Source organism: Heloderma suspectum, chromosome 4 (assembly GCF_057233095.1).
Source record: "Heloderma suspectum isolate Gila_16-S chromosome 4, 16-S_ref, whole genome shotgun sequence".
Taxonomy (NCBI): domain Eukaryota; kingdom Metazoa; phylum Chordata; class Lepidosauria; order Squamata; family Helodermatidae; genus Heloderma; species Heloderma suspectum.
Genome location: NC_139461.1, coordinates 251950893 through 251976844, shown reverse-complemented (window position 1 = coordinate 251976844; position 25952 = coordinate 251950893). Strand labels below are relative to the sequence as shown.

The 25952-nt window shown below is 41.7% G+C and overlaps 1 protein-coding gene across 5 annotated transcripts in view; it reads right to left on the bottom strand.

The window, feature by feature from the left end:
- Nucleotides 1-25952, bottom strand: part of SRGAP2 (SLIT-ROBO Rho GTPase activating protein 2) — a 230731-nt gene that overhangs the window by 95136 nt on the left and 109643 nt on the right. For all 5 annotated transcript variants that reach the window (XM_084853307.1, XM_084853309.1, XM_084853308.1 and 2 more), the window contains one exon: nt 2954-3016. In XM_084853307.1, the coding sequence (XP_084709433.1) occupies nt 2954-3016 (63 nt within the window). The remainder of the gene's footprint in view (nt 1-2953; nt 3017-25952) is intronic.

Here is a 25952-nt window from a genome sequence, read left to right as displayed (position 1 = left end):
TTTTATTAGTACTCAATAGAGATAAAATGCAATTCAGCAGGTTTCAACGTGACTGAAAGGACAGCCACTATTTCACTGCGATGGATGCCTTCACCCACATTAATGAGGAGGGAGAATAAAAGGATGCAGCCAGGAGGCATTCCTGCAAGAGACCTAAGGTCAGGTGATACAACCCAATTTCAGGCTATTTTCAATTGTCAATGTAGCTCTATCTAGGAAGTTCATAATTCCCAGTCATTCATACTCAAAATAATGCAAAATATTATATTTAGCAGATACTTGAGATACTCAGCAGCCACTACCCACATTTGAAAACAATCAGTTCTCCTAAACTCCTCACAATCACCCCACGGCTGCTTGGTATTAAAATGACCCAATGGCTTTGCTAAAAACCAGTGTAAGCTCTCTTTCCTACAGGAACATGCTTGTGGATTTAGTAAGGCTAAATATTCCCTTTTTCCAGGAAGCAAGATAAAAACCACAAGCGGGACGCGCCCTCCAGTCTCCTGCAGAGCACTGCTGCTATGTTGCCACACCAGCCTGGTGTTTAAAATGCTAAACATCTGCAGCTGGAATTTAGTTAAGTACTAAAAATTCCACTGCACCACACCAAGCAGTAAAGACTCTACAAGATGCTGCCATTTTAAAAGCCAGTTCCAAACATTTGGCTATAATAAGACATAACCTCTATCCCTGTACAACTTGCTGATTCATATCTGTTCAGCAAAATCACTTTGTACCTAGACGGCAGTGATTAATAACCTCCACTCCATGCCAGGGTCAATATACTTTGGTCCCAAGAGCATTCTTGAAGCATCTTTTCACAGGGGATGTAGAGAAAAGCCTCAGACAGTGCAACAGCCCTTGATGACCAGGCAAAATCCAAGAGCAGCCTGGCATTTTGAGCTGTAGCCCCCAAAGAAAACATTTGCAGGGCTCCATTTCTAAAATAGAAGCAATTTGGTCAGAGCCTCTGAGCAGGCAGATTTAATCAACCCCAAACACAGCCCATTCAGGTGTGCAAAGATAAGTGTCCCAGAGCTCCATGAGAACTTTTCTGAACACATGTTGTCTTCCTTGGTGCTCATGCTAGCTAAATTGCTGAGAAAGAAGACATAATGTAAGAACTGAAAGCTGGTAGCATAACGACTAAGAGTATGAACTGTGAGCCAGAAAACCCTGGCTCCAATCTCATTTTAGCCATAAGCTCACTTAAACCACCTGAGAGAGAGGAGGGTTGCCTAAGTAACCAACAGAAGTTGCTGAAAGATGACAGCGTGAGTTACACTGATTGATGTGCAGATGAATGAAACGTTGATAATATGGCTGATGTTATTTGACCTAGTAACCATGTTGCAGAGTAAATGAAGAGACAGAGCAAGCACTGATGTTTGCTGCAGGCTTCCATTCCTTGATGTGCCTCTCTGCTAGCAAATCTGCAGCTGCTGATGAGCAGTGGTTTCAAGTTAAGGCTCTGTCTGTGAGCAAGAACAAGGTGTCCCTGCATATGTGAAACAGACAACTGCATTGGGAAAGCCGCAGAAGCCACCAGAACCTGCCAAATTTTAATTAGACTTGCCATCAAAACTGAGACCATCTTGAAAGTACCTTAGCACATGTCTGGATAGAAAATCTGACTCTGCCAGAAAAAAAAAACCCTGTCAAAGCAGAATTGAGCGGCCCAGCCTTTCTCTAGAAAATAAGATCCTATGTTGCAGTGTAGACACACAAACACATCCTTGTATATATTGGGCAGGTGTGGGGAGACACCGTCAAGCCTTTCAGACACCGTCTCTTAGTATCTTCCCTCTTGAGCTATGGTTTGGCCTCCAAAGCTCAATTCTGATAACTTTGAAAACAGAACTGAAAGATGCTCTATCTTTGTAAACATCCATTTAGCCAAAGTAGAAAGATGGAGGGGAAGAATCAGTGACAGAATGCACAGAGTACACCCAAGCTGGGAAACATACTTATGGTATCAGACAAATTCTCTTCATATGAAAGTCTCACTATTATGATGGAGAAGGGGAGAACTTTTTTGAACTATGAATCTGTGGAGACAGCTCTAGGTAAAAAATGGTTCAATATTTCCAAGAAATTATATAAATAAAAGCTTACAAAGTACATGTCCAAAATAAATAAAGATCAAAACAGGTGAACCCACAAGCAAGAAGCTGCTTTAGGAAACAAACTAATACCAAAAAAAAAAAAGAGCTCTGCAAACTATAGCACACACTACGGTACAGAATAACACATTTCATATAGTGGCAATATGTTCTATGAGGTATGTACTAGCACGTGTGTGTGTGTGTGTGTGTGTGTATATACACGCACACAGTGTTCGCATTAAACTGATAGCAGACTGCATCTCAGCAGACTCTCTAATTTTCCACCCTGGAGGCCAGGTACAGATTTGTAACTGATGCAGCATGTTAGGATGTTACAAACAGTAGTAATACTGTGATATAATTAGACATCTCAACCTGCTGCCACCCAGCTTTCTAAAAAGTCAAATCTAAAAAATAAGTGATATACAAGCACCTACTCTAAATCATAATTTAGAGGAAATTTATTGCATCATAAAGTTTGTGCAGAGTGCATTCTTTACACGTGGAATGAATGGGACCAATCATGTATAGTCTGCCTGCAACCAAAGTTGATCTCAGAGTTGCTGTTATTGCACAGTGCAGTCCCAATGATGCACCCCAAGACTATCCAGAGCTAATGTGGAAGGTAATCTGATGACAGGAGGAAAGATGCAACTGGAGAATTAAAATGGAGGAAAAATGAAATTTACAGTATATAACAGACTAGCAACTACATACTGCTTCAATACAGACTGTCGCCATTCTTCATTTCCAAAGCTTGATTGCTGCTGCTGTAGCAGTCAGGGGAAAGTCAAACATTTCTTTCCTCCTTTCTGAAAAAGAGCCAAGAAGGCGACTTAATTTACCGTGTAGAGCTCATTCAGAACCTTCATCAAGTCTTCCTGGAGCTGTTGCCCAACCTCTTTGCTCTGCAATACAAAAGAAATGAACAAACAAAAAGGTTAACTGGAAGAAAAGGGAGAAGGGGGGGGTGTTTGATGTAGGCATGCTGCAAGGCTCACAAATATTTAGACACAATTGGCTATTATTCAAACTGGCAAATCCAATCAACAGTCAGCTTACCCCAATCACATTCAAATTAAACAAACAGTTTTAGTAAAATGAAATGGGCTGTGCAAGTAGCCAGCCAAATGCTTGTAGTGTCTGGTCAAAGTAAGCACTCATCTCTGGAGAAAAAACTCTCATCCCTGTCAGAAGCAGTTCATGGCTATACTAGCTTCCACAGCTGTTTCTGAATGCTGAGTCAAAGTTAAGTGAACATTAAAAAAAAATGAAAGAAAGGAATGATGGGAACAATTCAACCAGAAAATGTGGGAACCTTTGCAATCAACAAACTTCAGACCTCAACTCAAATAATCTCAAGTCTCAAGTACTCCAAAAGTATCACTCGTGTTGCTGTAATGCAAAGGCAACATTTCAGCAAATGGCAGCCTCACGTGCTCCTAGCTGAGTGCTGCAGTGCACTACTGGGAGCACAAGAAACGAGTCAGCTCATGCTGGTCTGGTGCTGGTTTTGCTCAGCCACACAGACAACTGAATGGGAGAACACAGAACTGGTCACATAAAGATATCCTCCTGCGCACTGCTCACGTTCATATTCAAGTGAGCAAACAGTTAAGAGAGGAGTCTACATACCTCCTCCTTTCACACTTTAAATCCTCTCATCACTAACATATTTATCACTGCAGAACTGAAGCACCGAGTGATAACTACATGCATGAGTAATCCATAACATAACACCAAAGTTAGAACTTTCATATCCCTTCACACAACTTCAAAAGGAATACTTTGCAATACTGTCAGGTCACACACCCAGCTACCAGTCATCTTGTGTCCACCAAACAAGTTGTGTGTATGTACCTATGAACAATTTACTTTAGGGTGAACAGTACAAGAGTGGAGTGCATTTTTTTTTCTGTTGAGGCCCTCATTACCTTGGTTGAACCATTGTCAGGCTCCACATTCCAGCAGTGGGTGGGGATGGAACCAAAAGTGAGCAGAATTTGCAAAGTGGGGGAGGTCTGCATGAAACTAGGTTGAGGTCTGCACGTGGCCCTTGGGCTGCAGGTTCTCCACCCCTGGTCTGCATGGTTCTACTTATTACTATGGGGACTGGAAGGAAGAGAAGAGAATTTCATTACATGTATGTATTGGGGGGGCGGGAGATAAGAAAATGTTTTCCTTGTTTTTATGTAAATCAATTATTGTCATCCGAAAAATCAACAATCCACCTAGTGGTACATTATTGTTTTTCTATAGACCACCACATACCCATGAATATGTGCTTAGTTATATGTTTCATTGAATATGGCCACCATATCCAATAAAATAAGTTTGTTCTCTCACAATTTTTACAGAGCTGCATACTCTTATTTTAGAATCTAACTTCGGCGCCAAGACAAAACACAAAAGAAACCCCACCCATTGTACTTCATATTCATACAGTCAAGTCTCAGCATGCCTCCCAGGACCCAGATGTGAGACTGTCCGCAGTTGACAATACTGAATTCTATTTTTAACAGCAAAGAACCACAATACAGTTATGCCTGTAATGACACACAGCACTCCAGAGCAAGGGACACTTGGATAACTGAGCTGCCCAGTTAAATCCAATGCAATGTAGCTCATGAATTTGCTCGCTTCAGTAGAATGATAAGCAATAAATAAATAAACAAAGAAAGAAAAGTTACACACAAATGTAATGAGCTGTCAAACTGGGCTGAAGCTGGATCTGCCTGCTATGTATTTTAAAGTGTCTATTTTTTTTTACTTATCTCAGGACGCACTCCTATGTATGTTTAGACAGGAAAAAGTCCTACATCCCCCAGCATTCCCCAGCCAGCAAGTTTCAGTCTAAAGATGCATAGGATTGCACCCTTAATCTAGCACATGGCAACTAAATGCTATTTTTGGTCTTAAGTGGTAAGGTACCAACATTTAAAAAGATGTGCCACCTTGTCAAATGGGTTATAATAGCTAAGCAAAAGAGCTTTCATGGACAGTACTAATGCCTCTTAGCTGTATATCCTCTGTGTTCACTATCCACAACCTACCCAACACAGAACTGAAATCTGTTTTTCACTCCTGAGTTAGTACAAAGATAGCAAATTATGTTGTCCAAATTCTGTGTCAGTTCCCTTCCTCCATCTTTTCACTCTTGGGGGCCCATCTGCAGTCTCATTAGGGTAGGTATCTACAATTGTACTGTTTTAGGCATGTTGGATACATATATTTTAAGCACACTTGAGCATGTTTAAATCCTAAAACAAATTATATTTATATTGTTCTGTTGATTTCCTTGAAGAAGGACTTACAGGAGGTCCAAAACTTGTAGGGACAATAAATGTCTTTGGAACAGAATACATACCCCTTTGCTTTTTGGTGATTTATTTATATAATTTATTAAATGCCTCATAAAATCAATTTCTCTAGCCACTTAATATTGTATTATTTCAGCAATAAAGCCCACTAAAATCCTATTTGGGAAGGGCTAAACATCTGGAGAGGGAAGGGGGCTGCACCCCCTTCCACAAGTTAAGCACAGATGTCTACAAAGGGGCATCTATTCACATTCAGCTGAATATGTTTAGATACGGGACTTCTGTGTGACCAGGGATCTTGACTGTATGGAGTGCGCCTACGTGCATTCAGCTGAAAATGAGTAGGTGCTTCTTTAGAAATGTCTGTGCATGCAAGCTGGGGCTGGGGCCAGGAAGTGTAGTCTCATTCCTCCTCCACATGTTAAGCCCTACAAGGGAGGATAGTTTCTGAATAAAGCTTAGGTGTGTAGCATATTCACTTTATCCCTTGGTGTGTGCTCTGCTGTCTATCATTAGAAGCCTTGGCAACCTGAAAATGACTGGGATCAATTTGTTCACCTTCTGTTGCAGTGGTGTGTGTGTGTATATATATATATACACATAAAGCACACACACACACACACACACACACTTTGCTCAGTACTTCTACTGCTGGACAACGTATTGTCCTTTTCTTTCCTTTTTCTTGCACAGTTGTTTATCCTTCTGAAATAGCATTTTCACTTTCTAACAAAAATACTAGTGGTGTCAGGAGCCAAGAGAAAACTCTTTACGTTCATTGCCCAACAGCATGTAATACTTGCACACTTATGCAATCGCGTGGCCTAAAGCATGATACTGTGAAGACAATGCAACCAATAAAACGACAATTAAACTCAGGCAGATGTTTCCTTTCTTCCCCAACAACAGTTCTGAGAAGGGATGTATCAAACAGTATCGCTGTTTATTTGAACAGGCTGCTGAAAGGATTGTGACTTACTGCTTTAGCCCTGGCTCCCTACGGAGACTGTATTGTGCTTTATAAGCAATGTGAAACGCTACGCTATTTAAAATGAAAGGGGCCTTTGGAAATCTAAAGCATTTCTGACACAGAGGCACAGTTAACAATCATAGTCTTGTAATAGTCATCCAAGATTACTATGCTATGTAAAAGGAGCTGGAACAGTGGCTCTCTGATCTACCGAGTGCCCTACATTACACCCTTTAAAAAATGTAATTAGCTGCCTTAAAGCATGACAGAGAAGGAAACTGGGCATGTCAGGGAGAAATTCCCTGACTGAAAACCTGACTACGAGGACAAAGGGACAATTATTTACCATATGAAACCTGGTAGGACTCTCACCCCTCTTTTCCCTCCCCCAAACAGAAGCTGACTCTTCCCTACAATACCGTAATGGAAAAGAAATTTGGGGCAAGGGGAGGCAAGAGGAGCACTCTATGCAAGAACACTATATGCAAACACAGTGCGTTTCTATGCTTTACACAACAACTTACTAGGAAGCTGATTAATTAATTAATTAATTAATTAATTGCATTTATACCCCGCCTTTCTCCCTCTCGCAAGGAACTCAAGGCGGCTTACATTATCCTCCTCCTCACCGTTGTATCCTCACAACAACAACCCTGTGAGGTAGGTTGGGCTGAGAGTCTGTGACTGGCCCAAAGTCACCCAGTGAGCTTCCATGGCCAAGTGGGGACTAGAACCCGGATCTCCCAGCTCCCAGTCCGTCACTCTCACCACTACACTGATTAACCAAAAAAGAGATCTTGGATCTGTGGTGGGTAGCTCAATGAAAATGTCAACTCAGTGTACGGTGGCTGCTAAAAGGCAAATTCGATGAAAGGGATTATTAGAAAAAGAGACTAAAACATAGTATAATTACTTCATATAAATCTATGGTGCAGCCACATTTGGAATACTGCAGAGAGGTCCCAACTCAAGTAGGATATAATATAGCTGGAAAAGGTGCAGAAATGAACAACCATCATGATCAAGGGGCTGGAGCACCTTCACTATAAGGAAAGGTTAAAGCATTTGGGACTTCTTTGTTTAGAACAAAAAAAAATTAGGGGGAGAGGGAAATGATAGAGGTTTCTAAAATATGTAAAATTATGCACGGTACAAAGACAGAGAGAGTGTGAGAGAGAGATTTCTCCTGATCTCCTAATTCTCAAGCTCATCTAATGAAATTGGAAACAGATTCAGGACAGACAAAATAAATTACTTCTTCACACAATGCAGTTGATTTATGGAATTCACTGTCATAAGATGTACTGATAGTCACTGGCTTAGAATCCCCCCCCCTTTAAAAGGGGGGGATTAGACAAATTGATACAGGTCTATCAACAGCCATGATGGCTACATGGAAGCTTTGTATTCAAAGTCAATAAATGCTGAGAGGCAACAGTGTCGGAGGGCTATTGCCTCCGTGCCCTGATTGTGGGCGTCCCACAGGCATTTGGTTGGCCAGTGTGAACAACAGGATACCGGACCCAGATGAACCTTTAGTCTGACTGAAGACTCTCCATAGTTTTCTGGGTGGGAAATGTATTGCTATGAGCAAAGATTTTGCGCGCACGGGCACACCCCCCTTGTCTTTTTCAGCCTAGAAGAGGTAGAATCAGAGCTTAGTGTCCATGACCCTTGTTAAACAGGAATACACCGAGGAGAAGAGTACAAAATTTTAACCTTGCTTGAGCATTGGTTTTTGTCTTAAGGTAGTATCCAATGTTAGTCCTACTTGGAGTAGACCCATTGAAATGAATGAGACTTGGGTTAGTTAAGATTTAAGACTTAAGTTCCATTCATTTTATTGGGTCTACTCTACCAGGGACTAAGATTGGATACTACCTTTAGGGCACAATTCTATGCATGTTTAGACAGAAATAAGTCCTACAAGCTATGCTGGCTGGGGGATGGTGGGAGTTCTAGGACTTATTTCTGTCTAAACATGCATAGGAATGCACCCTTAGTTGTTAATGTTATTGATTTACTGTCGTTGGTGTGTTGGGCATGATTTGTGGAATGGCAAAATATACATATTTATAGTAATATACATCAAGGTGTGCACACATGAGCACACACACTTTTTGCAACAGAATGCTGATCTATCATTACACCAAGCATTTCATTACACTGAACAAAATCTTCTAGCAATAAAAGAATCCCTCTCATACTATATATATTTATGTCTAAGAGTTGTTGTTGTTCAGTCGTTAAGTCGTGTCCGACTCTTCGTGACCCCATGGACCATAGCACGCCAGGCCTTCCTGTCCTCCGCTCTCTCCTGGACAGTGCGGAGTTTAAGAGTTAGTTTCTTGCAAAGCTAACTTCCCTTAAGTCCACCGCAAACTTTGAACCAAAATATTTCCGCCGATTAGAATTAACATTTTCATGACCATTTTAACTGGAAATTCCAAATTTAGATCGGCCTAGAGACAGTCCATCCTGAACAGCACTGATTGCCTAATTATATCTATACACGCACACCATGCCAAACGATACCAATAAAATATTACCCAGTAGACAACCTCTCAAATATGCAGCTTTACCACTTGAGTCACTTAACATTTTAATTCCTCCAGCTGTAGTTTTATAGCTGAGTTTACTCAGATGCAAATACAAGAGCAAAGCCAAACTGAAACATGCTACTATTATGGGTATAAAAGTTAAGATTAAACAAATAGTTAGGAATATAAAACAGGAGTTGGGAGCAGTTAACCTCCCGAAGTATATATACACATGCATACATGCACGCACACACACTTAACTTTTTAAATTAGTAACTATGAATCAATTTACAAACAAGGGATGTTGGTATTCTTTATTTATAAAGATAAAAAGTAGAATAAAAATTAAGTAAAAAAAATTTTTTTACAAGCAAGGGGATTTTAGCCAGTTTATATATTAAATTCATTTTAATAATGGGAATGGAGTTTTCCATTGTTTTCTATGGGCACCGCTCACTTCTTCCTCAAGGGAGGAAACAGAATGGGAGAGGGGGGATCTAAAGGAAGCAGAAGTTGGGAACATTGTGCAAGTCTATAAAATAAGTCTATGGTTGAGATTAGTTGGTAGAAAAGGGGAGGGGATGGAGGACAGGGGAAGAGGAGGCATTGATCTAGTCATGCCTCTCACAGCCTATCTTAAATATCCTGGGGATACACTGCAACATTTTGTTTTAGCTCCCATTTATCTACAATAGAAAGTTTCCAGAATCCAACATAAAGAAACAACTTATGGCCAGAATGAAAGCCACATATCGGTTTTGCAGCCTTCTAAAAGCAGGCAGTTACGGCAGCCAACAGAGACTCATGGCAGTAGGTTTGTCAGCTGATTGCTCATTTTCAAAGATGCTTCTGATGCATCTTTCAACAAAGATGAAGAGGACTGGAAAAATAAAACTGCACTTATAAACTGATGGGGAGAAACACACAGGTGTATATTTCCATGTATAAAGATGGGAATTAGCAATGTAGGCCATGTTGGAACTTGAGGTCCACTGTACCTGCAAAATCCAGATGGATGTCACTGGAAGTGGGAAGAAGTACTGAGATACGTGCATGGCAGAGGATACCATCTACTTTAATTGTCATTAATGCTGCATTGATTATGGATCCAATGGAGGCTGGGTTCGCTCCCTCTCTGCTGTCCTTCCTCCAGGAGGCAGATTGCTTTATTCAAGAAAGCCTTTGGCCTGTAATTGTGTCTGTTGGGTTGGGTGTTTTTACTTTTTATTCTGTAATTGTTATATTTTTATTGTATTTTTATTTATTTATTTATTTATTTGCTGCAGTTATGCCTGTAAGCCGCCTTGAGTGCCATTTTTTGGAAGAAAGGTGGGATACAAATCAAATCAATCAATGGAGGTGGGCATACAACAAACAGCTTTGTGAAAGTGCAGAAATAGCTTTAACCATGGTCCTTTTTTGCTTTTCCTCCACTGAAACAAGGCTGGTTGGTCTGTCCACCATCAAGGTACATAAATCTGAATCGCTTCAACAGTATGATTCATCTACTTTATATGACCGTTATACAGAGAGTATGAGAAACAAAGCAGAAATGGCAACAAAAAACCAAATCTGGTCTACATTCAAGTCATTTATGCTGACTCCTAACGGAGGACTGCACATAACTGGACTGTGATTGGCAAGTTCACCAAGCCTGCTGTAATGTGCTATTTGATACAACCTGGTTTGCATGTAATGACCAACTATGGGTTAAACAACCAGCAACATACAAGCACGCTGCCTCCCACCCACTCGCCACTTCTGCTTTCTTTCCGGATTGCAAACCAACTCAGAAACACCCCGTTCCTGGATTATTGTTGTGATGTGCAAACCCAGCATTCTCGACTGTTGAGGGAGAAACAATCCAGAGATTTAATCCAACAATAACCCCTGGAAAGAAAGCAGAAGTGGAGAGCAGCTAGGAGGCAGTGCACTCACTTGTTCCAGCATCGCCATGGCTAACTATGGGCTGTTTAACCCATAGATAACAGTTTAATGACAAACAGGTCAGAGTTTGACTGCAACCTATTTCTTGAGAAGGCACATCATCTGCATCTGCGAAATACAGTAGGATTACTGCTCTGTGCATAGCACTGCTTTATAAGTCATACAGTGACACTGACAGACACGTGTAAAAAATGATAGTATAAACATTTGCTATATGGGCATTGGGCTTGTGCTTCTTCTTTAAGTAGAAACACAATAGAGAGAAAGCTATAGGGGCATTGGGCTTGTGCTTCTTCTTTAAGTAGAAACACAATACGGAGAAAGATATTTATTATGCTTTCAGGAATTATAATTAATGGGTGTCACACTTCCTGCAACTTAAAGGCAGGGCCGGGGCAAGACATTGCACTGCTCAGAGAGGGAAGATTTCCTGTCACTTCCTCCTCCTCCATCCCCTCAGTGTTTTCTTTTTTTGCTGCTGCATTTGCAGCAGCAGCAACATTGGTGATCACACCTGCCCCATACCTCACACTGAGGGGGTCCTTCCTCAGAGACATGAAGACCACCTGTGTGGCTGCCACATGGCAAAGTTACTTTAAATAGCATTTGCTGCTGTTGTGGCAAAGTGACAGTGGGCAGTGGCACAGAGGGTCTTTGGGCCACCTTGCCCACAATGCACGCTCTGAGAAAAGACACCTCAGAATGAGCCTGGGGCGGGCACTCCAGAGAGCCCTGTTGACCGCTTTCCTGCTGCAGTGGTGCTCTGAAGTGGGCGGGCAGGTAGCTGAGGAAACACTGTTGCAGTGGTGGTGGTGGACACAATCTGGTGCCCCTCCCAAACCACTGTCTGAGCCATGTGGCTCAGCATGGCTCACAAGAAGGCTAGTCCTGCTTACTGGAAATAGTTCCTTGAAACATACATTTTCTAATACTTAAGTACATGTTGAGTTGAGTTCTTAATAAATAACAAATTACAAAATGTCCTGGAACATCAGGTTTAGCTAACACACACTAGAAACTGCATTACAGTAGTACAGAATTTCTGCAATATATTTACAACTATAGTCATCTACCCAACAATCTCATTCAAATTATATTTGAATTATTTCATTTCATAATAAATGAAACTACACCAATTATTTACAAAACAATAAGCACAACCTATCTATGGCCCTCTGGCCTATAACACATTCCTAGTGTGGCTTACAAGTTCACCATTCCTGCTTATCAAAATGCAAACAGTGCAAACAGAAGTGAAGAAGGATATCTGAATCTGTATATATACTGGCTGGAATCCAATGAGGCGTTTCAGGGTCACTCAAAGGCTGGGGGCATATCTGGAGGGATTTTTTACTATTCTTCCTTGGACAGCAGACCCCTGTGCCATATCAAAAACAACCTTTAAAAGTCTCCTCAGTTTCAGAAGTGTGGCATGGGAAACTGCTATTTGAGAAAAACAAGCCCAAAGCCCTTTTGGGTATGATGAATCAACTGTGCAGATCTTTTGATCCCAGACACTATAACCATCTGCTAATTTTAGCTTCTCAGTGAACCATAGCGATTGCCAAACCATTCTGAAAACTTGGAATTAATTCTTATACAATTCAGAAATTTCAGAATTATGCCTCTGGTGCTATGGCAAAGTTTAACTGGCCTTTTAAGTATTGTAGCTATTTGACTGTAAAACTTCTGAGGATGGATGTTCCATGCCAATTCTGGTGCTGGAGAACACCTAGACTCAGAACCCTGCTGCTCAAATCATTCACTTCTCATAATTCTGACCATGTGACACCCCACTCAAATCCCTGTTCTGACTTCACCTACCTCTTAAAGCAAACCATTGCTTTGTCCTCCCTGCCCTTATATAGTCCTGTACCATCACTGCTCCAACTCTACCTCCCACAAATGCTTGCAACTTTCCTACTCCCTTAAACAGTTTAATCCTTCCTTCCTTGCTGCATCCTAAATGTCTGAAGTCCCCTTGCAGAGCTCCTGTATCAGTGGAAAAGTGATTTGGTGCCCTTCAGATGTTTTGAACTACAGCTCCTATAATCTCTAATTGGCAATGCTGGCTGGGGCTTATTGGAGCTGTTGTCCAAAACATCTGGAGGGCACCAGGTTGCCTATCTCTGCCCTATATGGTGCCACTATGCTTGCACACTGAGATTTGGCATTAACCCGATGGAAAAATTAACAGTGCAGACATAATGTTAATCATGGTTAGTTCCAAAATTGAAAGGAAGAATGGAATGCCCATATAAGAAGAGGGAGGAGGAGAGCCCACAAGGCTTTCCCTGATTGCTAACCATGGTTTGGAGATCAGACAGCATTACATCTGCATCAAGTCATTGAACAGGCTTACATGATCCAACCCCTTGCTCTGGAATCAAAGCATCCCAATTATGAAAAAACACAGGCAGTTGGCTCAGGATTTCCTAAGAACACAATTTAGCTCAGATTACAAAAGACAAAAACATTAACAAGGAACAGCGGGGGAACAAAACACAATCTAATTGTAAATGCTTTTCTGATTGATCACCTCTCTGCAGTACAGGCAGGAGAAAAAGTCTTTGAAATTAGCTATATTCTTTGTTTCAGAAGAATTCCCACAACAGATGAAAGTAGTAATCCATACTGTTCATTAATCTGCATTAAGCCAGTACTTGTTAGACAAAGGAACAAGAAATTTATCAGTGGTCAGTTCTTTAACTTCCATATATGGAATACTACTACTATTATTATTGTCATTATTATTTTGCTTTCATACTGGATGGATGAAGCACCCATCCTGTGTAAAGTTCTTTTATCAACTAGACAATATAGACTAATAATTAACACAAGCACTTGGACACTTGGCTATTTCTTAGTAAATGAACAAAGAATAAATACCCTGGAGAGAAATGAATATTGGAAACAGAAGATGGACATTCACTACATCATATTTGCCTCACTGAATAAGCCTATTAATTATTATGTTGTTCTATGTCTTCAGTTTGACATGTGCAACCTTTTAAAAAGCATACTTAATTTAACATGGGTCCTTTTCTGTGTCTTCATATGATCTTACAGGTTTATTAAATAGCTGAAATTATTCACTGGTGACCCCCAAAACTATTCTTCAGAAAATAAAACATAAAAGTAAGCAACCATGTCAGAATGTTCAAATGGTTAGAATTTTCAAGCTGTAGTTCAACACATGCCCTCAACTCCCACACCAACATCCTTGGGTGGCCAGATGCATTGCTAAGTAAATAAATCGAGGCTGGAAGCCTGACAAAGAAAAGCTTTTATGACTGCTAGGTGGTTGTTGTTTTTTTTTAAAAAAAAGAACCAACAGTCTCCCAGTAACAGGGATTTTGCAGCAATATTCTCCAATTATCTTTCAGCACAAAAAACTTAAGAAAGCTGGAGGTATTTGTTCACTGTCTGAATTGTGAAAATCATCAAGGAGTTTATAACAGTCCTCTTCCTAATAGGGATTAAACAAATGGCACTCAAGGTTCCCCAAGGCCTCAACTTTTCTGACCAAAATTTTCACTGTTGTAATTCTTGGCCAAGTTGTCATCTACTGGCTTTTCAGAATGTGGTTGGTTCCATACCATTTGTTTCTTGCAGAGAACTGTTTGTATGTCATGCAAAAGTACTGAGACAGCAAATGTTTAAGGAACTGTGGAAAGTCATCACACTTCTGGGCTGAAAGTGCAGGGTGAAGAGGAAGGACAAGCAAAAAAGGAAGTCAGGCAAAATGACAGACTATGCTAAGGTGAAATTAGAATAAGCAGAGCGGAAACTCAGGCAGGAGACATCATGGTCACAAAAGCAAAGATCATTTCAGGAACTCCAGATCATTGCAATTACCAAGACAATTAGTGGATGAGGCTCACAGAAAGGGGTTCAAAGGGCTAACTGAAAACTTGTTTGAATTTAGGGAGATATAAAACAACAACCAATAGAAGGGCAAAAAGAAAATGGCCAATGATGTTGGCAGAAATCATTTATTGAGTAAAGCTGAGAGGCCTGGAAAAAAAAGTGCTAGCAGGAGTCTGAGGGTAGTATCAATTGGTGTCATTCCACAAACTCAAACAGCACCACCAGAGCTTTGCCTAATCTTTCAATTGCGCAAATGCTTGCACATTGCACCAGCAGAGCATGCACTAGCAGATCACATGCCCATTCCTGAAAGTAGTTGTGCAGCCTCTTGTGCAAGAGGAACTTTAGTTGGATTCTCCCCTTGAGCATAGTTCGTAATTATGTTGTGCATAGCAACGTAATTTGTGCTAGCTGAATGGCATAGTTGGATACTGCCCTGAATCTGGACTGCTTCAAGTGCTATGGAATCAGAAGCAGCTGATCCCAATCCAAATAAACAACTGGTGAAGGACACCAGCTGAGATGGCTAGAGGGGAGGCTCCTCCAGAGCATCTGCTGAATATGAAGGAATGCTGAGAAAATGACAGGACCCAACATTCTTCCCTTTTAATTACATATTTAAGTTCTACAGGTAACACCTGAAACATATACAATGATTGGTTTCACAAGGGACTACAAGTCTGGCAGACAAATCAAGACCTTTCTTACTGAAGGAGTAATATGCAGTGGCAATTTCAGCTGTATAAATAGATATGCATTACAGATAAGCACTGCTTGGAGATCAAGGAAAAATTACATGCTGGAACAGAAGGAACCATCCTCACTTCTTTTAGCAATGGACTAGCATCATATGCACAGCATTAAAAAAACAGCTGACTGAAGGGCAATTTATTACATGGCATTCTTGACTCAAGATCAGTATCATGCTTTCTTGCTGCCTTAGTGAAATATCCTTTTTTCCTCAGCAAGGCAAAAGGAGCCACAAGCATATGTGTGTAGTACACACACACACGCAAGCACACATACACACACACGTGCGTGCACACACACTCCTCTCTCCATGTATATACTCTCTCTGCCCCCCGCCCCTTGGTCTGAGAATGAATCACACGCAGAGCTGTAGGTCACTGCCACAGTTGACTGGAACATTAACTCTCAAAATACCACACCAGCAACTCAAGGCTCTCTTTGTTTCCCCCCAACTCAGCCTCTATCTAATTTAATCAAGATTTTTGGGATCTGTGGCAATGCTTACTTGGCTGTTCCGCATTCCACTGAAAATTACAGCCGCAGCTTCAAAATATTTAGGGCAATAATAAAAAGGCAAGTTAGATATGCTGTCAACATTTTATGGCCTAAATGTAACACTCTTGAAACATGGTTAGAATCTGGGGGAGAAATAGCAGCTTGTTGATTCAAAATAACCAGTTTAAAAACCAATACAGTCTACCCTGTTGCTAAAGCGGAAATCAAAAGGATATTTTCTCTCCACAGTATTCTTTGGCTGTTAAGGGGGCAATTAGGTAGCCCTTTAGCTATTTTGTCCATGCAGTCAGTAAAGTTAAAGCTCTGACTTTTTCCAGTTTCTAGGCTTTAAAAGCAAGATATTCCAAGCCACCAACTGCAGTAAGTATCTGTGGATTAAATAGAAGGCCAAAATTAGATTTCGATGGTCCATGTAAAACCTGTCATGCATACTTAAACAAGGAGTAAAAATTAAAACAAAATCAATAAATAACCTGGATATGTATTGTCATCCATCATTCAAAATTCCAAGTGTCCTTTTTTTTAGCATTTTCTAATTCAACAAAAGATAAAATGTACGTAAAGTGCTGCTTTGCATGCAATGGTGTTAATGTGCTCAGACAAAACCTGACATTTTATGTGTAAAAACCTAACATATGTGCATGGTCTGAAGGCTTCTTCCTGAATCTAAGTAGGTCTCTGTCTGGTCAATGCCTGGATGGAAAACAGCTTGGAGAACCAATGTATATTGCCTTGAGCTTCATCATGGAAGAAGTGCATGATATCAAATAAATTATCAAAGCATGCATCGTACACATACAGGCCCCCATTAGCCTACTATTGGCGGAGGCTTCCTACCACTTGCACATACGGTGTTAAACATGCGTTTACTATCACACATAGACTGTGATCTGGGAATGATCGTAGCCTCCCCAAGGGCAAGGGGTTCAGAAGCTTCTGTTTCTGATTTCAATTAACCATTGTCAGGGTTCCCCTGTTGCCTACTGAATACTCCACTAGCCAAATCAACACTCAGACAAAAGGGCTGATTTCCAAGGCTTTAATTCCATTTACCCTAATGAGGCATACGGATGCTAATTGCTGGGGACTCAGAGAACTACAAAGCAACAGCCATCTAGGGTTTCAAGGGGAAAGTATGTCAGTTGATCTCCGTTTGGGAAAAGGGCAGCAATTCTCTGAACTTAAGGGGTGGGAGGAGAAGATCTCCCCCTCTCCCATGTTGCTTCTGGGTGCAGCTGTTGACGTCAAGCCAATCGGGCAGAGCGCCAAAGCTTGGCCCCTATGATCTCTCGCTTGTGCCTGAGTCTGCGCCTCGCATCTAAAAGTTCAGGTTGACCTTCCCTTTCCACGCTTTGTCTGCTGTCACTCCCAGGGATGTGAGAAGGGGGGGCTCCCCCTCCAGCTGTGCCTCTGAAGTCTGAGAAAGTTCCTCCCCATGAGTTGCCTCTCTTCCTCAGAATCAGAGCTGCTTTGGGACTCTATGGGCTCAGATACAACCCTGACAACCACTGTTCAGTGTTATGTCAGAATGCTAATCAGTGGTTAAACTTAAGTCTGGTTTCTTAAAAGCAAACCAGCTTTGTAAACCACAGTTTGAAGCTGGCTTGTTTCAACAAACCATAGTTAAGGTTAATGACAGCTTGTCAAGTTCAGATGACATGACAAGCAGACAAGCACATCTCCCTGTACTGTGAGATCCTGTCTCTACTGGCCTCACCTTTTCAGATGCCAACTGGATTGCTTTACCCCCTTGGGGGTAGCAGAGCCGCCCCTGTAGACTAAGTGTCCAGGCTAGAACAGGAACTTGCCAGAGGGCTAAGAACACTTACCTGTGGAGGCCTGTTTATGAAAAACAACCACAACACCATTATGCATGTGCAGGTTATTCTAACTGATGTCATGCTTCACTCTGATATATAAACCCAAGTGCCATTTCTAGCAGCAAGTTCGTTGCAGCCTAAATTTTAATGTTGCACAATAGGAAGGATGACTTATCTTCAATTGTGATAAATTAGTTCACTTCGATGATTGCTCAAACCAACATTAGATCATATTAGCGTTTCTATATAGTTCTTTGGCTCATAAATTCGGCTTACAAATAGCTCCCTTTCTTGCTGTCGTCAATGCTGTGAAATCAGATATCAGATTTTTCTCTGAATGAAATGAAACATGAAGATGGCTTCAAGCAGTGGCAAGCTCCACCACCCCACTGAAAGGCCTGTGAAATATTAGATGTCCTGTAATCCAGCTTGCACAATTTCAGTGCCACTTACAACAGGTTCAAGCACTCTACCTTCACTCGTGCCCTTTTTCAAACTGCTAGGAGGAATCTATCTTGACCTGATTGGCTAGAAGCATCATAGCTGGATGACTGATCTGGCACCCACAGGGTGCTCTGGCCCATCCCTTAGCTGACCTGGATCCAAACCACCGCGGAACAGCCTGGCAAAAGCCAAGCAAAATGCTATAAAAAGGGTCAACATTGACTCTGTGAATAAATATAGGGAAAGTAAATGGATGTGCAGCATGATTATAATGGACAGTTCATTTTCCATGTCAAAAAGAGCTGATTCCAGCAACTCACTCAAACCACAGACAGGAATAATCTTTCCAAACTTATGCCAGAGCTAATGTAGGTTGTTTAACCATATCCTAAAGCTAAAATCTTATCAAAACTGTTATGGAGCATTGTATACTATGTTATAGTCCTGCTTTAATAACTGAACACATACAGAAATGTCTCTTCCCCAGAGAGCATGGGTGGATTCAGACAAGTGGGAGGTATGCTTTAATGCTTGCTGCTGGTTATCTATAACTGCACAGAGGGGAAATTATCACTTATAGCTTTGAACCATACAATTTAGTGTTGCTAGCCTCTGCCTACCTGTAAGTTGCTTGGAATACTGGGGATTGGAGGAATGCAACAATGAGCTTACTTAACCCCATGACCAAGAGGGCTACAGGTTACCACATCCTCATATAGTCATAGGCACCATGATGCAAACTTCAAAATAGCTCAGTGTGACTCTAGGACCTGAGTATCTTTCCATCCCCCAGTTAATTTCCAGACTGCAACAGTCTCTTGTTGGAATAGCAGTCACATGGCTGCTAACCATCAGAATTCTCATTTACTTAGATTAGGGGAATGCTTTTTTTTTTTTTTAAAGCCCAACAACAGAACCAATTAGGTGGGTAATCAGATACAGGGCCATTGCGCACAATCATGATGGTTTAAACTATGGCTTGCTTAAGCCACGGCGCATGCTGGGCACCATTTGCCAATTACCTACCGGGGCATGGCTTGTCATGTCATCCAAACCCAGGCAGCATGGCTTGTTGGAAGGGGAAACAACCCTCAAATAACCCAATAACAGCCCATAGGCTATTTGAGAATAGTTTCCCCTCCAAGCCATGGTGTTAATGCAAACCAGGTCATAGAGTCCATTACCATGATTGTAGATTCTTCAAAACACAGATGTCAGTCAGAAAATTGCTGAATGCCAAAGGTTATGTGACTTGTGTAGAATTGCACCACTTAAGATTCTAAAGGCTCTGAAAGTTTAGAATTCATCTTCCTTCCCTTCAGTTCATGCACTATCTTCCCTTCTGATACGCTAGATTAACGTATTGCCACTTTAGTTGCAATTATTATTTGCATACACAAGGTCTGAAACCAACATTATTTTATGAGAATTTTACCTTTCAGCAAACAAGAATGGCACTTCTTTGATTGCTAGAAAATGCCTCCTTTTTATGGATTTTACTTTACATCAAATACAGCAGAAAACATGATGCGGACCCAGACCCTTTCATGACTAATCCCCTAAGGCTCTACATAGGAAAACTAGGCCAAGGACTCAGTTATGGGATAATGTTTTTTCTACATAGTTCAAATATTTGAACAGAGCTGACGAGAAAGTAAACTTCTTTAAAATTGACAGTAAACTTCAAAAAGAGAATAATAGGCTTAGTAAAAGAGAGTAAGATTTTAAAAATATATTGGCTAAGTCATTTTCAACAGATCAGTTTACAGATTTGCATATTGCAAAAGCTAGATGAAAAAATTCGTAAGGTATTTCCTAGTCTTTATTATGAAATAATGTCAAGAATGTCCTGAAGGTTATTAAGGGGTGCATGTGTGTGGAGGCACAATGTTAGACTAGATATTAGTGGACAAAAGTCCTTATTTGCAAGAACATTTGACCAGTGTTCTCTGGAAGTAACATAAAAGTTACTTCCTTGCCACCAGGAAATCCCTTATCACTACCACTAGCCCCACACACCACTACCAGGGTAAATGAAGGCACGCCCTGTCTGTTACCCTTTGGGATAAAACTAGGAAAAGCAGTAAGTGAAGTATCACGTGACACAAAGGTAGCTTGTGATGTGCTGGTCACGTGCCATCTCATTACCCTTGCCAGGCGCAGCTTCTTGTGTCATCTGAACCCAGCGAGAGTTAACAAACCACCCAGAACTGATGGCCTGTTGTAGCCACCCTCGCTGGGTTCAGATGACATGAGAAGCCATGGTAGGAGGAGCTTGAATTGGCAACCTGGCACCCACGGGTGCTGCAACTTACTGTGGCTGAAATAAGCCACGGTGGGCTGCAGTTATCGTGCAAACCAGGTCTCAGTGTTGGAAATAAGAAATGGCTTGGAACTACAGGGGTTGTTACACGGAGCAGTAAAAGGGAACTGAGAAGTGCCAGTGAAAGCATCCACCCTGTTGTGAACAGAGACCAGTTCATGTTTGTTGCTTGCATAGCAACAGTCCTGCAGAAAGTCCTTGAAGTGTTTCCTTGCTAACACAGACTTGATTATGGAACAGCTGAAGTGGGTGCACGCACTCTAAGGAAACATGCCCTGCATAAGCTGACATGAAAAGGGTCTTGCTCTATTTCTGCCTCTTTCTTTATTCGTTTATTGGATGAAGCAGAGCAGGAAAGGGAGGATCAAGTGGTTCTCCAATGGGAAAGCAGAAAGTGATATCAATCAACGGGCCCAAGAAGATTAATGGCACTCTGAACTACAACTCCAGAACTGTACACAATTCCTTGGCGGCATGGGGGGTTCAGGCAGATGTCTAGGGACAAGACTGTAACAGCCTCCAACTGCAGGAAGAAAAGATGCTTCCAGAACTGCCTTCTCATAATGAAGTCTTATAACACAATTTGAACTTAGCCACTGGATGAGCATATGGAGGAAATGGTGTCATGGGAAGTAAGATTCTTGTGCCCTAGAGGACTCCAGTGAAGGAAATGGATGCAGAGGCAAGCACACTGAAGAGATTAGCTCAGCTTCCTTATAGATAGAGATATTCTTGGCATTCCCTTAACATTTACCTTTCACCTCAGATGATAATGTGCCTTAGGAGTCCATTTGTATGCAAAAATACATCATGACGTAGATCTCAGATTTCTTTTGTTATTGTATGCTGCAATAAAACAGCCAAAGAAACTAGAGAAAATCTGTCTGCTCAGAAACAAGCTAGAGCAGCTCAAAAATAAGAAAAAAGACCTTGCATAGTTAGGTAATATAGATTTGTTGACATCCAGAGACCTTCATTTTTGTTTGGAGGCAGCCAGCCTGTATTTCATACATAATACAAAATTCAATAACGAGCTAAAAAACAATTCTGTAGCTTGTCTCTTTATGCCAAAATCGGGTACCTATGTAAGAGATTCATGAAATGTATTAAAATCTATTTGATTCAAGGGCATCCCTCCCTGATTAAGGGAGATGAAGGGTGCAATTCTATGTATGTTTGGACAGAAAAAAATCCTACAACTCTCAGCATTCCCCAGCCAGCCATGCGTAACCCATATGCATAAACAACATCAGCAGGAGAATATAATAAAATCTTGCTAAAAATATAATGGTGGCACTATGCAAAAAAAAAAAAAATCACAGGTACACATAGAGATGTGAAGGCCAGGGGAGAAACCCCCCCAAAGCGGGACAGCATTAAAAAACAAACAAAAAAAAGTTTTTTTCTGAGGTTTTCCAGGGATTTTTTTGAAAACTTGGGGGAAAATGTTTTTTCTCCATTTGTTCTGGTCCCCCCGGCCCCCATTGGTTCTGTTTTTTCCCCAAGCCTTCACATCTCTAGACTCACATAAAAGCTTAGAGGTAAAAGGAAGGTAGGAAAGTTGGAATGGGAAGGTGGCATAGGGGTGGGGGAAATCCAAGGAGTATGCTGCTCTTTTCTGTAATTCTGTTCTATTTGAAGGTAATAAATTTAATACAGCACAGAGTTAAAAAGGAGCACACAAGAAAGCTGAACTATAGACAAATCAAAGATATACTCTACAAAGGTAAAAGTGAGAAATCAAAAGAAACTTGAAAAAGAAGAATGGAAGCAATATCAAAGGAATATATTCTCTGGAGATCTGCAGGGAGATGATCAGAACCCAACCTGAGCCAACATGTATGGTTCACACCTGAACTTCACTGTACCTCATACAGGGCTCTATAATTAATTAAAAGCAAGACAAAAACAATTTACTTTTTTCCCCAGAGGCACCAACTTGCGTAATATTTAGACCATCTAAGGCTTTGAATCCCTTCGCCTCAGATTAACATTTTCACTTCAGCAGCAGAACGCTCATTATTTTTCTTAAAATAAACTGCATGCTGAATACTTCGAGCCTGATCCTGAAGTATTTTTTTAAAAAATTATGATAAGTCACACTTTATTTCACATTTAAAAGAAAGGTGGAGAGAGGAAACGAGGCTAGGTTTGTGCTGTTGAGAAATAGCCCTCTCTAAATATTTCAGTAATTGTGTGTGGACATTAAAATACTTTGTACTTTCAGTTGTGTTTGTGTTCACTAAAAATGAATCTCAACTTTAAAAAAAAGGGGGTTCTGCAATGCTAAAAGAGCTTCCCTCCCCATCCTCATGTTTCCAACTGATGTGTGAGGGAAAGAGTGCAATGATGGCAGACAACTAAAGAGAACTAGCAGCTCAATGCAGATGTTATATAGTCAGAATGCCGCAGATCTGAGAGCTTCACAGAATTTGGCTACTGTCATGGAATTGAGCAGTTTCCACAGATTTCTGTAGAATCCCATTAAAAGCAAATGTTTGAAACACAAGAAGACTTTGAGCCAGGCTACATGCTTAAGCAAATGGCACTGCCCTCCTAGGTCTTTACCACATCAGAAAGCAAGTGGGTGAATATTTGAATGATCCCCCCACCAAAACCCCTTCCCTTGAACAGCTATGTTGACAGGAAGAGTTGAAGGCTAGCCTTCTCCTTCCAGACATGCTAGTGTTTCTAGGTTTCTTTCTTTCCTTCTTTCAGATTTAGGAACATGCAGTCCCTCTCAGACATTCAGAAATGGTACAGTCCCCAGAAGGCTGTAGTATGTAATACTTCTGAATGTACAGTTCTTAGCAGAGCCACCCAATAATGTCCGTTTCTTTTCGCATGTGTCCCCCATTTAAGTTGAAATATGCATGAGCCTTCTGCCTGCACATGCAGCACCGCCACTCCTCCCTTTGCCAGGAGCAGTGATTAAACCAGGAAGTTTCTAAATAACCATATAGTTTCCTGTTTCAGCCAAACCAGGAAACTATGGTTAATTAGAAGCTTCCTTGTCTAAATATGGCTCGCAGCATAGGGAGGAACAAAAGAGCTCCAGGTATGGTGAAAAGGCTCATATATATCAAGGGTTGTGAGCCTTGTTTGTGTCAGCATGGCTTATTGTGATGTCTGAAGCGGGTATGCAGCTTCAGCATGGTTTGTTAACCATGCACAAGCAACCCGGAGAACCCATAGCTTGTTGTTGGGTTGTTGAGGGTGACTTGTTCTCAAGGTGGCTTGCTGTGACATCCAAAGCCGGCAGTGTGGCTTATCAGTGGCTTCTCAGCACAGGCAAGAGCTGCCTGGAAAAAGCAGCAAAAGCTGGTGCTGCCTCCAGCCTCCCTCATCAGTGATGTCCATCCCTCCACCAATAAAGAAATGACACTTGGAACTGTCCTGAACACATTTGCCAACTTCAAAAAAAAAGAAGTCCAGTACTTTGGAGGTATACAAATGTGTTTGGAATTTTTTTCAATTATCATTATTTTTCCCAGTCTTTTGTGCAAGTGCACAAGTGCGCAGATTCACCTGTCCCCTATGTACAGTCTGCAGTAGTACATTTACTTTGTCAATTTCCTTGTAAATTACCTACTCCACTTCCTGGCTTCCACTGACAGTGAACTTGGAAGGAAACTTCCAAGCCAAGAAGGTAATTTACGAAGAAATTCACAAGGCAAATGTACTACTGCAGATTAAACATAACCGACAGACAAATCTGTGCATTTGCACACTTGCAAAGGAGCAAGGGGTGAAATAATAAAAAGAAAATTATGAACACATTTGCACACTTAGGACACAATCCTATGGGGATAGGCGACCGCCTAACCAATGCAGGCAGGAGAAGCATGGAGGGCATCATTCCCTCCATGCTTCTCCTGCCCTGCGTTTGTGGCTAGACAGCCAATTTCTAGCCACGGGAAGACGGAGCAGGGGAGGAGGCTGCTGGATGACACATAGGAAGTGTCGTACCGGCATTTCTGCCTTCCCCACCCTGGAATGCCCCCCAGAACACTTTGTTTTGGCTGCTCCATGCTCCTCTGCCAAGCACGGAGCACGGGGCCATTCCGCACTGTCTGCACAGCAGTATGGAAGTGGGGGGAAGGTCGGTTCTCTGGGAACCGACCTCGGAGCGCGGGCTCTGAGGTCGGTTCCTGGAAAACCACATATCCTATGGCTGTCTAGCTGCTGACTAGTGGCCATAGGATTGCTTCCTTAAGAAGCACCCAAAAAGAAAAGAAGAAGCTTGCAAACAAAGTAATTGTTTGAAATGTGGCTGTGACTGGGGGCAGGGGAGGTGAGCCAATAAACTCCCACTTGTCAATTGCATCCTCTTATATTATGTCTTGAACTTGACACTTTTCAGCCCCCCCCCCCCCCACACACACACATTTCAGTACTTTCCTTGACTTTGAACTCCAAAAGTGGAGGCTGAACAGGATGGAGCTATTGGGGCAGGCAGGTATGACTACTATGGGAGTATGGGTGTACTTACTTTGGGAATATGGGTGTGTGTACTTACTGTGAAAATGGATTGGATTTTGTTTATTTGTTTGTTCTGTTTGCAAGCGCACAAGTGCACACTTGTGAATGCCAGAAAAATAAAAGAGAAAGAAATCCAACGCATTTTTGCAGTAAGTACATGCACCCATATTCCTGCAGTAATTACACCCCAATAGCTCTGGCCCCTTCAGCTGCCATATTTGGAGTTCAGGGTCAAGGAAAGTGCTGAAGTGGGAAGTGTCAGATACCTTAATTCTCTCCATTGGCAATCACACACTCCAAGGAACCGGGCTTCAGGTTCACTACTTTATTAGTTAGCTACCAGGTTCCTTACAAATGCAAATCCGCAGTTTGAGCAAGAACATTGCTGGCCAGAATAACTTAGGGGGGGATGCCCCTCCCTTACAGTTGTGCCCTCTTACATAAGCTATCACGCATAGCCAACCGGGTAGAACGTCTGAGCTCCGCCTCTAACTTTTCCCGTTTCGCTCTGCGCTGGACTCTAGCATCCCTCAGGTCACACCCCACACTCTCCTCCCCCTCCCCCAAGACCTGGGTTCTCATGGGGAACGAAAGGGGAGGGCCTTCAGGTCGAGCCATCTGCAAGCCAAGTTCTTGAGAAGAACGCCTATCCATATCTGAGCTCACTAGGGAGGAAACCTCCCCCAGTTCTGGCTGTTCCCAATCTGAGCTGCTAACTATCTCCACATGCTCAGAATCATTCCTGACAGGAAGAGAGGCAGTGGAAACTGACAACTGTCAGTTCATGGCATAATACAGTGAAAGGATGACATTGACGTGGGATTTCAACATATACAGAGATGTGGATCTGTACTGCTGAAGA